At 43.1% G+C, this 12587-nt stretch overlaps 1 protein-coding gene across 1 annotated transcript in view; it reads right to left on the bottom strand.

Moving 5' to 3' along the window:
* Nucleotides 1-12587, bottom strand: part of Galnt17 (polypeptide N-acetylgalactosaminyltransferase 17) — a 450487-nt gene that overhangs the window by 85474 nt on the left and 352426 nt on the right. Inside the window, 1 exon segment of the mRNA NM_001025112.2 lies at nucleotides 7112-7229. Coding sequence (NP_001020283.1) covers nucleotides 7112-7229 — 118 coding nt within the window.

The following is a 12587-nucleotide window of genomic DNA, read 5'->3' as shown; positions in this document are numbered from 1 at the left end:
ATGGAGGCCAGAAGAGTCAACTTCAGTTGTTCTTCCTCAGGAGCATCCTCCTTGTTTTGTTTGAGACGGAGCGTGTCACTGACCTGGAGGCTACCCATTATGCTAGGTTGACTAGCATACAAGCTCTAATGATTTTCTTGCCCTACTCCCGAGTGGTGGAATTATAGGAATGCATCACCATGCTTGTCTTAAAAATTGCAGATTTAGAAGACTCGACTGATGGATCCCTAAAATATTAAACTGGCATCCTCTTAATGTCCCAGTTATCCCATCCCTAGGAATTTACTTGAGCGAAGTCAAAACCTGTGTCCCCCAAAAAGAGTTTTAGGGGACTTCTCATAACAGTTCCAGATTGGAAATGATCCAGTTTCATCAGGAAAATGAGGACAATTGATCACCTTGTATTCCCACAACAAGTCAAAGAGTGAGCCACGGAGGGACGGTGGAGCTGGCTTAGTGGGTAAGGGTGTTGCCTAGGATAGCCTGACAACCCTGGTTCAGTCGCCCTAACCCACATAGAGGCGAAAGGAGAGAACCGAGTTCACAAACGCATGCTGATACCTCATACGCAGCCGTTCAATAATAATGAATTAAACAATGGCAAAAAGGAACGAAGCTGGGTATGGTGGTGCGCCCCATTTAATCCTAGCTCAGGGAGCGGAGCCATGTGGATTCACGTGCATCCAAAGCCAACCCGGTCTGCAAAGGGAGACCCCGTTTTTTAAAAGGAGCTGCCTGTTTCACACAGAAACGGCATGGAAGAACCCCAGAGACTCGACTTCAGTCTAATACGGCTGGCCACAATACAGTCGAAACGCTCCGATGCCATTTTCATGGGGTTCTGCATCGTTTTCATTCATCTGTGGCACGGAGTGTCAGGGCACAGCAGCCTAGATGGAAGGGTCTGGGGAGGAAGAAAGAACGATGAGCCGCCGAGGGAGGCTCTTCTTAGGCAGATTACATTCAATGCCACATTGCTAGGTGATTGTAGAGGTTTATGCAAATGTGGGAACCCTCCACTCAAGGCTGACAATCGCTATGGCTTTCTTTTTTTTTTTTCTTTTTTTTTTCCCCCCGGAGCTGGGGACCGAACCCAGGGCCTTGCGATTGCTAGGCAAGCGCTCTACCACTGAGCTAAATCCCCAACCCCTCGCTATGGCTTTATTATATTAAATTATACCTTCATAAAAATACATATAAGACGGGGAAATGGCTATAATGGATTCAGACACATAAAAAGTATATTTTGAAAAAAAATGATGCCATTTTACTAGAGAAATAAACGACCTCTTTGGTCAACTTTAGAAGTTGTCACAGAACCAGCAGTTTTCTAAAAACGTTTAAGAACAAAGAAAGAATGAGCATTTGCCGAGCCTTTTCTGGCTTCAGGTATGTATTTTAGCTACCCAAACACCTGAAGAGGAAAGCTTTCTGACGAAGAGTTACAGCTTAGAGATGCAGAATGAATATAGATTTCTTAAAAAAAGAAAATAACCATTTCCCGGGCACTAATGAAATAATGGATGTAGGGGAAGATGCTGGCGCTGCTGACACCATTAATTAGGTGAAAGGTTGATGAGGGATTTTATAATGCATAAGTCAAGCTGACAGCGCCCGAGCCTAGCTTTGAATCTTAACGCCACTGAAACAAGACAACGGCAACCGTTGGTGTGGGACCGGAAATGCACAGCATCATCTACGGTTTGCTGGCAAGGAAGTGTTGGGGGATGGTTCTGTGTTTCGGATGCTTATTTTTGTGCCCAGAGCTCTATTTACAATCCAGATGCTAGCAGTATCAGGATTATTGAACCATCTCCACTGTCAGTGTAGTATGAAGAATGCTCCCTAGTTATCTGATTGGTTAATGAGGAGCCAATCAATCTATGGGTGGGCAGAGAAGGTATGAGCTCTAATCCCAGGAAGAGGAAAGGAGGTAGCCATGGAGCACAAGGTCTAGGAGTCTTGATGAACGAGCCACCAAAAGATTTGACATGACACGTGTAACGGAGCAAGCCAGGGTGTGACTCAAACTGCATGTAACATAGAGCCTTTGGCTGGCAAGTAGATAGCTTAGAGGGTTAAGAATAGATAAGTATCTATCCAGTCACAGTGCTTAAAGCTTGTTAATGAACTTAAGAGCTCTCTGTGTTAATTGTTTGAGAGCTAGAATGGGAACAGATAAAGTTATTATCCTTAAATTATAACCTACAAGGATGGGAGGGAGAGAAGGAGAAAGAGGGAGAAAGGAACAGAAGTAAATGAGGGAGGGGGGAGAGAGGAAATGGAGGGAGAAATAGGAGGACAGGAGAGAGAGAGAAAGAAAGGCAGGAGGGTAGGAAAAAAGGAAGTGATGGGTAAGAAGGAGAGAGGGAGGGAGAAAAAACAAGGGAAAGAAAGCATGAAGGAAGGGTGAAAGGAGTAAAGAACTGTGGTGGTTTGAATGAGAATGGTCCCCATAGGCTCGTATATTAGTCATTATGGAGTGGCACTACTTGAGAAGGATTAGGAGGCATGGCCTTGTTGGAGGAAGTGTGTCAATGGGGGTGGGGTGGGGTGGGCTTTGAGGTTTCAAAAGAACAAGCCAGGCCCAGTGTCTCTCTCTTCCTATAGACTGTGGATCTAACTCCCGGCTACTTTTCCGTTACCATGTCTGCCTGTGTGCTGGCATGCTGCCTGTTGTAGTGATAATGGACTAAATGTGTGAAACTGTAAGCCGGCCCCAACTAAATGATTTCTGTTAAAGAGCCACTGTGGCCACAGCATCCCTTCACAGCCACAGAACAAAGACTAAGACAAAAACAAAGTGAGAAAGAGAGGGAGACAAGGATGCAGATAGGAAGTAGAGAGAACAGGAGGGAGGCATGGGTGTCAGGAATGGCCAGAATCAGCTTTCTGCATCTAAGAGCTTGGGATGTGGCCAGGGTGGAGTTTTATGGTTGATTTCTAGCATAGAAAGATGGAGAAACAGAAACAAAACCAGCAAGCAAAATCCTTTCTCTGTCTTCTTACTATTTAGAGTAGAGATTAGAGTCACAAGTTACCGATGCCAAGAGGAATTAATTTACCAAATCTAGATTATGTAGACCTTTATAAATGCCTGTGCCTTTAAAAATCATAAAGATAAGTGGAGTGGAGAAATGATTCAGTTGTTAAACGGAGGACCCAAGACTGGTTCCCAACATCCATGTTGGCAGCTCAGAACCACCTGTAACTTCAGCTTTGAGGGAGCCACCGCCTTCTTCTGGCCTCCGTAGCCACCTGCACTCACATGCGTGTATCCACACACAGACATATGATTAAAAGAAATCTTTAAAGAATGAACAGCATGTAATCATACAGGGAAGGGATTAAAAGATACTTAAGAGACATCAAGGAAAGTAAGATGTGTAGGCAGACCTTGGGTGACGTCTTAGTTGAATAAATCAAGTGTTAAAATAATGTGCTTTTTTGAGAAAAATCTGACAGCATTCTGAGAAATATTTTTGTGAAAATATGAATATTAAATTTTGTTAAGTGTCATATTACATCAAGTCTATTATGTTTTAAGAAAGTCTTCATCTTGTTAGCAGAGAGCCAAAAGTAGCTTTAGATTCATGTCTGAGAATTTGCTTTTAACATACCAGGAAGTTACTAAAATAATAAAAAAAATCCCAAACATATAGCAAAATGGCATTCATTTAACTTGAATAATTCATGCACTTGGATTCATCATACTGTTCTATTTGTGTGTGTGTGTGTGTGTGTGTGTGTGTGTGTGTGTGTGTGACATTTTCCTAAGACAGTCTTGAATTAAAAGAGAGGAAATGAACTCAAATGCATATTGACTAAGTTCTTCTTTTCCAATCTACCTTGAAGGGGAAAAAGCAATTAAAGTGAAGTAATCAAGATCCACTTATTTACTCAGGATAGACAGAATATCCAAATGCTATAGAATCCAACTTTAGGGGACAGTGGGATGGCTCAGTTGGTCAAGACGCTTGCTGCCAAAGCTGGCGACTTACTTTGATCTCTGGCATCCACATGATGGAAGGAGAGAGCTAACTCCTGGAAGTTGTCTTCTGATCTCCATGCATATATCACAACTCATATACCTTACTCTCTCACACCCAATAATAGGTATGTATGTATGTATGTATGTATGTATGTATGTATGTATGTATGTATGAATATAGGTAGGTAGGTAAGTAGGTAGGTAGATAGATAGATAGATAGATAGATAGATAGATAGATAGATAGATAGAACTTAAGTCTAAAGAATTGTAGAGACTCTACCCCAAGAGAATCCATTGTACTCTACAAATGATGACAGCCTTTCCTTGTCTTGGAAAGTTCTCTTGAGGCAGGGTGTGTGTGTGTGTGTGTGTGTGTGTGTGTGTGTGTGTGTGTGTTTATTAGAGGTACACATCAGGTATATATGCACATACAAAAGCACCCACACAATTGTAAACACTTATATGGTGGCTTGAATATGCTGTCTTTGCTAAAGCCCATGAGATTTAACACTGGAGGAGCTGTTGGAAATGGTTCTTTAGGTTCCTAAGTTAAGGAAAACGACACACTAGACTTCCGTTTTCTGGTAGTCTGAAAGTGACCATCTCTCTTATCCCCTTAGGGACAGCTGCAGAGCAAGGCTCGGTGATGTTCCTATATTGAGTGTAGGATTTCGGTATATGATTATATGTTTTCTCTGGAAACTATGTAATACAGTGGAAAAGTAAAAATATAAATCTGATTTTACATTATTTAAAAGTTACTTGTCTCTTCTCTTCTTAGGACTTGGACTTGTGGGCTGGTGAGATGGTTTAATAGGTAGTCCAAGTCTAGCAACCTGAGTTACATCTCTAAAACCCCACAGGGTGGAAGGCAAGAATCAACTCCTGTAAGTTTCCCCTAGCCTCTACGGATACACAGACACAACATACATATATACATATATAAACATGTATATATAGAGAGAAACATATACACAGAGTCATATACATACACATAGAGACACATACATACACACATATATACAAATACACACACAGCACATACACACGTCCATGCATTCACACTTACATTTGCACACATATACATCACAAATATATTATATATATATATATATACAAACACATGCACATGTATACACACAGGAATACACATAGAGACACACATATATACATACACACAGAAACGCATACACATAGAGATAGACACAGACATATACACAGAAATATACATACATATACATATAAGCACACACATACACATACAATGTAAGAACTTCGCTAACACTTTCTAATTAACACTGTCCAGAAAAACCACAAGTTCCAATCTCATTTCCTTTCTTAGTCCTGAGCAGTTTATGGTTTTGGTTGCCTTGGACCTAGTCACTCCATCAATTGCTTTAGTCCCAGGCTGCTGGCTGCTTTGCACGGACAAAACCACTCAGGAGTCAACTCAGCTACTAGCTTTCTGACCTAGGAAGACTTCCTGTACTCTACAAATAAGATGGCAGAGTGATGGAGAATGATTCTAGACATGAACCTGGAACCTCCATGTTCATTGACATACAAAAAAATGCTACACACATTTTATTTCCTTATATAGAGTTATAATGTGTTCATTACACACAAAACGATGTTAATGATTGGCAGCAAACTTGGCTGGCATGCACTAGACCCTGGGTTCCATCCCTAGGGCCACAAACAAGCAAAGCCCTCTTAATTTTCTAAGACATTAGGTCTTAAATCCATCTCTCCCCAGCGGCAACTGAATAGATGCGGGCATGTTACGGTTGTGATGATACTGATCATTTCAAACTGTACATCAAGACACCACGAACTGAACACCTTCAAAATATGCAACTTCTATACACCAGTGATGACCCAGAAAAACCATTTAATCAATCTACAAGTCCAATGAAAAGGAGAAAAGTAAAAGAAAATCTCTATGAGGATGGGCAAAGGAGCATCCTTCTAATGAGGTTTGACAAGCAGTCCTGTTGTCACCAAGAACAGCCTTACACAGCCTGGGCGTCCTTCCGGCTGTACTTGTATGCTCTTCACAGACAGTGCTTCAACCCCGCCCTCATGCTTTCTCCCCTGATGGAACCTCTTACCCTCATCTTTACTATTATCAGAGTATATAGAGATGCTCAAATCATTCTTGTCTTCAAAAGAAAAAAAAAATGAAGCGGCACTGGGACAGGGCTCAGCAGGCAAGAACTCAAGTTCAAATCCCTGTCACCTGTGAAGGAAGCTGGCTATGGCTATAACTCCAGCAATATGCGGAACAAAGACAAGAGACTTGCTGAGACTTGCTAGCCTAATCTAAGTGTAGGTTCAGGGAAGGACCCTGTCTCAAAGGAATATGGTAGAGAGTTGTTATAGGTTCATTTCTGTGCTGAGACCAATACCTTATCAAAAATCATATTGGGAAGGAAGGGTTTATTTGATTTACAATTTCAGACTACAGTCCATTATTTTGCAGGGGGTGGTAGTGGAGTCAAGTCAAGAACTTAAGTAGCCGGTCACACCGTATCCATGGTCAAGAGCAGAGAGAGGACAGATACTCCCTTCCTTCCTTGCTTACTTTCAACTCATTTACATGGTTCATGATCCCTTGCCTAAGGAACAACATCTCCCAGAATTGACTGGGTCTTTCTTCATCAATTCACAATCAAGATAGCCCCCACAAACATGCCCATGAGCCAACCTGATCTATAAAATGCCTCGTGAATCCCAGGTATTTGATTCTAGATTTAATTGTCAAGTTGACAGTTAAAATTAGCCATGGCACCATCAAAATACATAGGATAGAAATTTTAATTTGAGAGACTACTTGGTTTCTAAAAGAATTAAACACAAGGGAGCACCAGACCCTCCACTTAATGTCCAGAGCAGGTTATTAAGACATGAGATACACTGCCCAGTCTTTAGAGAAGAAAAGCCCAGGTCACCTTCACTCAAGAAATAGTGATGTTTATGGCGATGTCTCTGTTCAAATATCTTCACTAGGATGCTCTGGGATAAGAAAACTGCACTTAATAGCTATAAGGACCTTTGAACACACCTCAAGGATGAGGTTGCCAACCCACATCAGGAGGAGGAGGTAGCATGTTACCAACCTTGATTCCAAGTTCAATATTCTCTCCTCCATACACATCCATCCCAGGGTCCAGCAGACCAATTTCACCAAAGAATTTCCTGTTGACCACAAACGAGCAGCCAATCATGGCTGGTGTCCTGTGGGAGAAAGAAGCAAGATCATCAATGAATAGGCAAGTAACGTCTTTTTGGCAAACTTTCCACAGCTAGTGGTTGTCAACCTTCCTAATGCCATGGCCCCTCAATACAGTTTCCACAAACCTAAAATCATTTTTGTTGCTACTTCCTAACTAATTTTTCTATGATAATGAATCATAAGATAAGTATCTGATATTTCTGATGGTCTTAGGCAACCCATATGAAAGGGTTGTTTGACCTCCAAAGAGGTCACAAACCACATGTTAAGAACCACTTCTATAAGGTATGTAGGGATTACTGCCCTAGTACTCTTTCTTCAATTTCCCCATTCTGTATCTCTTCATAAGGCTGCCTTTTAGCTACAGAAGTACAAGGAACTTAAGCATCTAGGGATATCTCAGATCCTAGTAAACATAGGGAAGACTTTGGTGTCTGCCACATGAAGAGTGGTTCTCACTGCACTCTGGGAACAGCAGGGGGATTGTATGTGGATCAAGAGGCCGTCTCAATTTCAGTGGCCATAATCTGCTCTTTCCAGGGGAGCAGAAGGGATTGATTAATCTTGAAGCATCCAAGGTATACCAGAGAACAGGTGATGGTTAATCTTCAATGTTAACTTGACTGGGTTTGGAATCACCTAGGAGACACACCTGAGGGTGTGCTTCTGAGGTATTTCTGGAGAGGTTTAACTGAAGGGGAAAGGGCCTGTCCTCCACAAGTGGAGGGTGCCACTTCCCCATGTTCGGTACCAATAAAAAGGAAAGGGTAAGCTAAGTACTAGAAGTCATCTCTATTCTGACTGGATACTGTGTGACCAGGAACCTCATTCTCCCATGGGCATGACATACTGCATACTCCAAACCCTTCCTTTTAAAAGTTGCTTTTGTCTGATATTTGGTCACTGAGTTGGGAAAATTAAGTAGCATAGAGTCTCAAATCTAAAAAAAAAAAAAAAAAAAAAAAAAATCAAAAGATCCACGTTCTTTCTATTGACACTGGATCAGGAACTGGTGATTGAAAGAACCAGAGAGTAAAATCATGGTGTCCATGGGCATCTGGAACATCTTCCCTGCAAAGCAGTTATATATTTTGGGAGCCTCCTCACCAGGACAAGACTAAGAAAAGACAGCTGTCCAGACAGGTGGGAGTCCTGGCTACACAGGAAAGCCACAGGTAGGAGACCAGACATCAGAAAGCCTGGCCTCTCTGTCTGCATCCTGGGTAGTTCATCAGAACTCAGAGACACGGACTTGGAAGCTGCTCCTGTTGGAGAACAAAGAGCCACAAGATCACTGTTGGTATCCTGTGAAACGACTGCGGTTGAAATCTGCCACAGTGTCAAGGAGTCTGACAGAGACTGTGGAAAGGGGAGGATAAAAGCAACCCTAGAATGTGATCCCAGGATACAGGATTGCAGAACACTGGGCTCTGGGGGTACCAAGCAATGCTAAGAACAGGTGGGGTTCTTAGCAGAACATTGTGACTAACTGGTAATAATGTAGAGACTTAGTAGTTATAAGATAAACAGTCAAGCTTAACACAAGGTGTATACCTTCAATCCTTGTAGGACGGAGATCAGAGCAAAAGGCTAGCCAGGGCTACAGAGGGCGTTCAAGGTAGCCTTCCCTGTGTCTCAAGTTCAAGGCCAGCCTGAACATCATTACAAGTTTTAGGTCAACCTGGGACACAGAGTGAGCTCAAGACTAGCATGGGCTACATGGTGAACTCAAGGCCAGCCTAGGGCTTATCATATGTACAAAACCTATCTGGGTTACTAGATGAGTCTAGCCTCAGCTACACAGTTAGTTCAATTCTAGTATAGGCTACTTGAATGAGTCGAGGCTGGACCAGCCAGCATTGCTGGTAAATTCAGGAAGTGACTGCTTGGCTATTCTGGGACTGTCTGAATGGACTTAAAATGATCAGCTGTCCTTTGCCTGGGAGAAACATTTCCTTGGGAAGAAGCTGCTTCTTGACACAATGGGACCTACTGTGGCTGGTGGCAGGTGAGCTAGCCCTGTCCTCACCATTGGTGAACTGAAAACAAAGTGTAGCTCTCTTCCGCTGTAGGCATCCATGCCACCTGTCCAGCCATGTGAGCTGTAGTCAATAACACTCTGGGGATGATGAGATTCTTGAATGTGTGCTTACAGCCTCATTTTTCAAATTCAACTACAATTACTACCATTAGCACAAACATCCCAACTCAAAATCATTCAGAAATGATAATTGTATTAGGGGAATCTGCCAATGCCCTAATAGCTCCATTACGGAGGAGAGGGAAAGAAATGAAAAACAATCACTTTATTGTTGCTATTTCACAAAATATGTGGACCACACAAGACCATCCAGCGAGAGAGGAAGAAAGAGAGAGGCAGAAGAGAAGAGAGAAAGGGAGGGAGGGGAGAGGGACAGAGCAGGAGAGGGAGTGATATCTATATCTATATCTATATCTATATCTATATCTATATCTATATCTATATCTATATCTATATCTATATCTATATCTATATCTATATCTATATATCTATCCATCTATCCATCTATCCATCCATCCATCCATCCATCTATCTATCTATCTATCTATCTATCTATCTATCTATCTATCTATCTATCTATCTATCTATCTATAGAGAGAGAGAGAAAAGGGAAGGAAGACAGACTCAGCCCAGGAATGGATGGTAGCCATGAGAATTCCCACTCAGAGGTACAAAGACCTCTGGGTTTCTATGCTGGCACTTTTTATAGGTTTAACCACATCTTCTGTGGTTTGAATCAAAAATAGCCACACAGGCTATTTGGGAGGACCTTTGGGGGTAGGGCCAAGTCGAAGGAAGCAGGTCACTAAAGGGCTGGGGCTATGAGGCTCATATCCCTGAACCTGCTTCCAGCCTCTGATTCTTGGTCCCCTATAATGTAAGGAGTCTCCATCACAAACGTGTCATGAACTCGTCCATGTCTTTACAGGCATGATGGAAGGAAGGAAACCTTCTAAGACATGGGTAAAAAAGGTTATCTTTAACCCAAATGGATGATACCGATTATTGACTTGAAAGGATTAGGAGTCTCTTAGGAACCAAACCTCTGGGCAGGTCCATGAGGGAATTTCTAGATTAGCTTTTCTGACCTGGGAAGACTCACCCTGAATCTAGATGTCACCATCCCATAAGCTGGGGTCCTGGACTAAATATGAATGAAATGTTACAAGCTGTAGTTTCTGCTGCATTGACTTCCATACAGTGATAGACTGTATCCACTCAAACTATGAGACAAAAATAAAACTTTCCTTCCTTTAGTTGCTTTCGTTTGGTATTTCGTCCCAGCAGTTAGATGAGCAAGTAGGACATACCTATAGTACATGGCTGGAAGACTTCTTGGTAGAACCCCTGCCTAAAATCCCCCAGTGAGGGGCTGGGGGCATGGCTCAGTGGTAGAGTCCCTGCCTAGAATCCCCCAGTGAGGGACTGGGGGCGTGGCTCAGTGGTAGAGCACCTGCCTAGAATCCCCCAATGAGGGGCTGGGGGCGTGGCTCAGTGGTAGAGCCCCTGCCTAGAATCCCCCAGTGAGGGGCTGGGGGCGTGGCTCAGTGGTAGAGCCCCTGCCTAGAATCCCCCAGTGAGGGGCTGGGGGCGTGGCTCAGTGGTAGCGCACCTATTTAAGCATATGCAAGGCCCTGGTTTGACATTGTGCTGAGGTTTTCAGTGTTGATGTGATTAATGGCTTGGGATGGTGTAGGTTTTATGGGAATGCCACCTTTCTACATATTGGATTTGGGGTCCCAGGACCAACTCTCTATCCATAGAACTTAGCGACAACTCTGTCAGCCTCTTTAACAATGGGTATCTTGGGTGATAACACCCCACATATTGCAGTGTACTTTGTGATGGTACTGTGGTCTATGGTCTCTTTTATGTGCCTCCTCATAAACAGAGTGAGGTCCATGAGGGAATGCTGCCCTTTAGTTCCAGAAGTTGTATACTGAGAACAGTAGTAGACAGAGCAGGAGTGGAGTAATGGGGAGAACTGTCTGCAGTGAGTGGTTCAGTCCATCCAAGCCCTTTACTGAGAACCTCACTAACTCTTAGAGACTCATAATCCTCAAAGTGGCACTACTTTAGAGGCACCATTAAGCCCATTTCCTGTTAGAGGGAACTGACACTCAGAGACTGTGTTGAACTAGCTTTCCGCTGCTATCACCAAACACCCGAGCTGGTTCATTTATAAAGAAAAAAAAAAAAGGTTTATTTTGGCTTGAAACATTCCAATCCATGATTAAGTTGTTCCATTGCATTGTTGATGCTGTTGTCATTGTCAGAGGAAAACTTTCAGGAGTCAGTTTTCTTCTTCCACCCTGTGAGTCCCCAGGATTAAATGAGGTTGTCAGCCTTGCTGTCTAGTGCTTTTCTCTGCTGAGCTGCCTGGTTAGCCAGCCTGGTTGCATTGCCTTTAAGCTTCAGCAGGGGGTGCTAGATAACAAAGGCAGAGTATACGTCACAGAGAAAAACTGCCTATTGATCACAGGGCCGAAAGAACTGAGAAGGAAGAAACTTACCTCTCCTCCTTCAAGCACATTCTCAACAACCTAGGATTCTCCCGCATGCGCTCGCGCTCCCTCTCCCTCTCCCTCTCCCTCTCTCTCTCTCTCTCTCTCTCCCTCTCCCTCTCCCTCTCCCTCTCCCTCTCCCTCTCCCTCTCCCTCTCCCTCTCCCTCTCCCTCTCTCTCTCTCTCTCTCTCTCTCTCTCTCTCTGTATGTGTATGTGTATGTGTATGTGTGTGTGTATGCATATGTGTGCACAGGTGTACACACATGCATGTAGAGGTCAGAGGATGACCTCAGTTGTCACTCCTCAGGTGCTGTCACTCTTCATTGAGAGACAAGGTCTCTCACTGACTTGGAGTGGATAAGCAGGTGAGTTTGACTGGCCAGCAAGGCCCAGAGATCCACTTGTCTCGGCCTCCCAAAGGTGCACCACTATGCCTGGCACTTAAAAAATAGTTTTAAACATTTTTTCATGTGTGTTTTACAAGTATTTTGTTTACATGTATGCCTGTGTACCCACAGAGGAGGGAGTCAGATTCTCTCGAACTGTAATTATGGATGGTTGTTAGCGACCACGTAGGTGCTGGGAATTGAACCCCAGTTCTCTGTAACAGCAGCAGGTGTGCTTAGCCGATATCTCTCCAGTCCCAGTGTATGGTATTTTTATGTCTGTTCTCAGGGGGACTCATATCCTCATGCTTAAAGATAAATATTTTTACCAAGTCAGCCATCTTCCCAGAGCCTGTTTCTCTTCTTTTCTTAAAAAAAATTATTTTTTTTAAATTTATTTTATATGTATACAATTGTTTTGTCCACC

The sequence above is a fragment of the Rattus norvegicus genome, chromosome 12 (assembly GCF_021556685.1).
Source record: "Rattus norvegicus strain SHRSP/BbbUtx chromosome 12, alternate assembly SHRSP_T2T, whole genome shotgun sequence".
NCBI lineage: Eukaryota > Metazoa > Chordata > Mammalia > Rodentia > Muridae > Rattus > Rattus norvegicus.
Note: the sequence above shows the minus strand (reverse complement) of the source record. Positions and strands in the feature narration are given on the sequence as shown.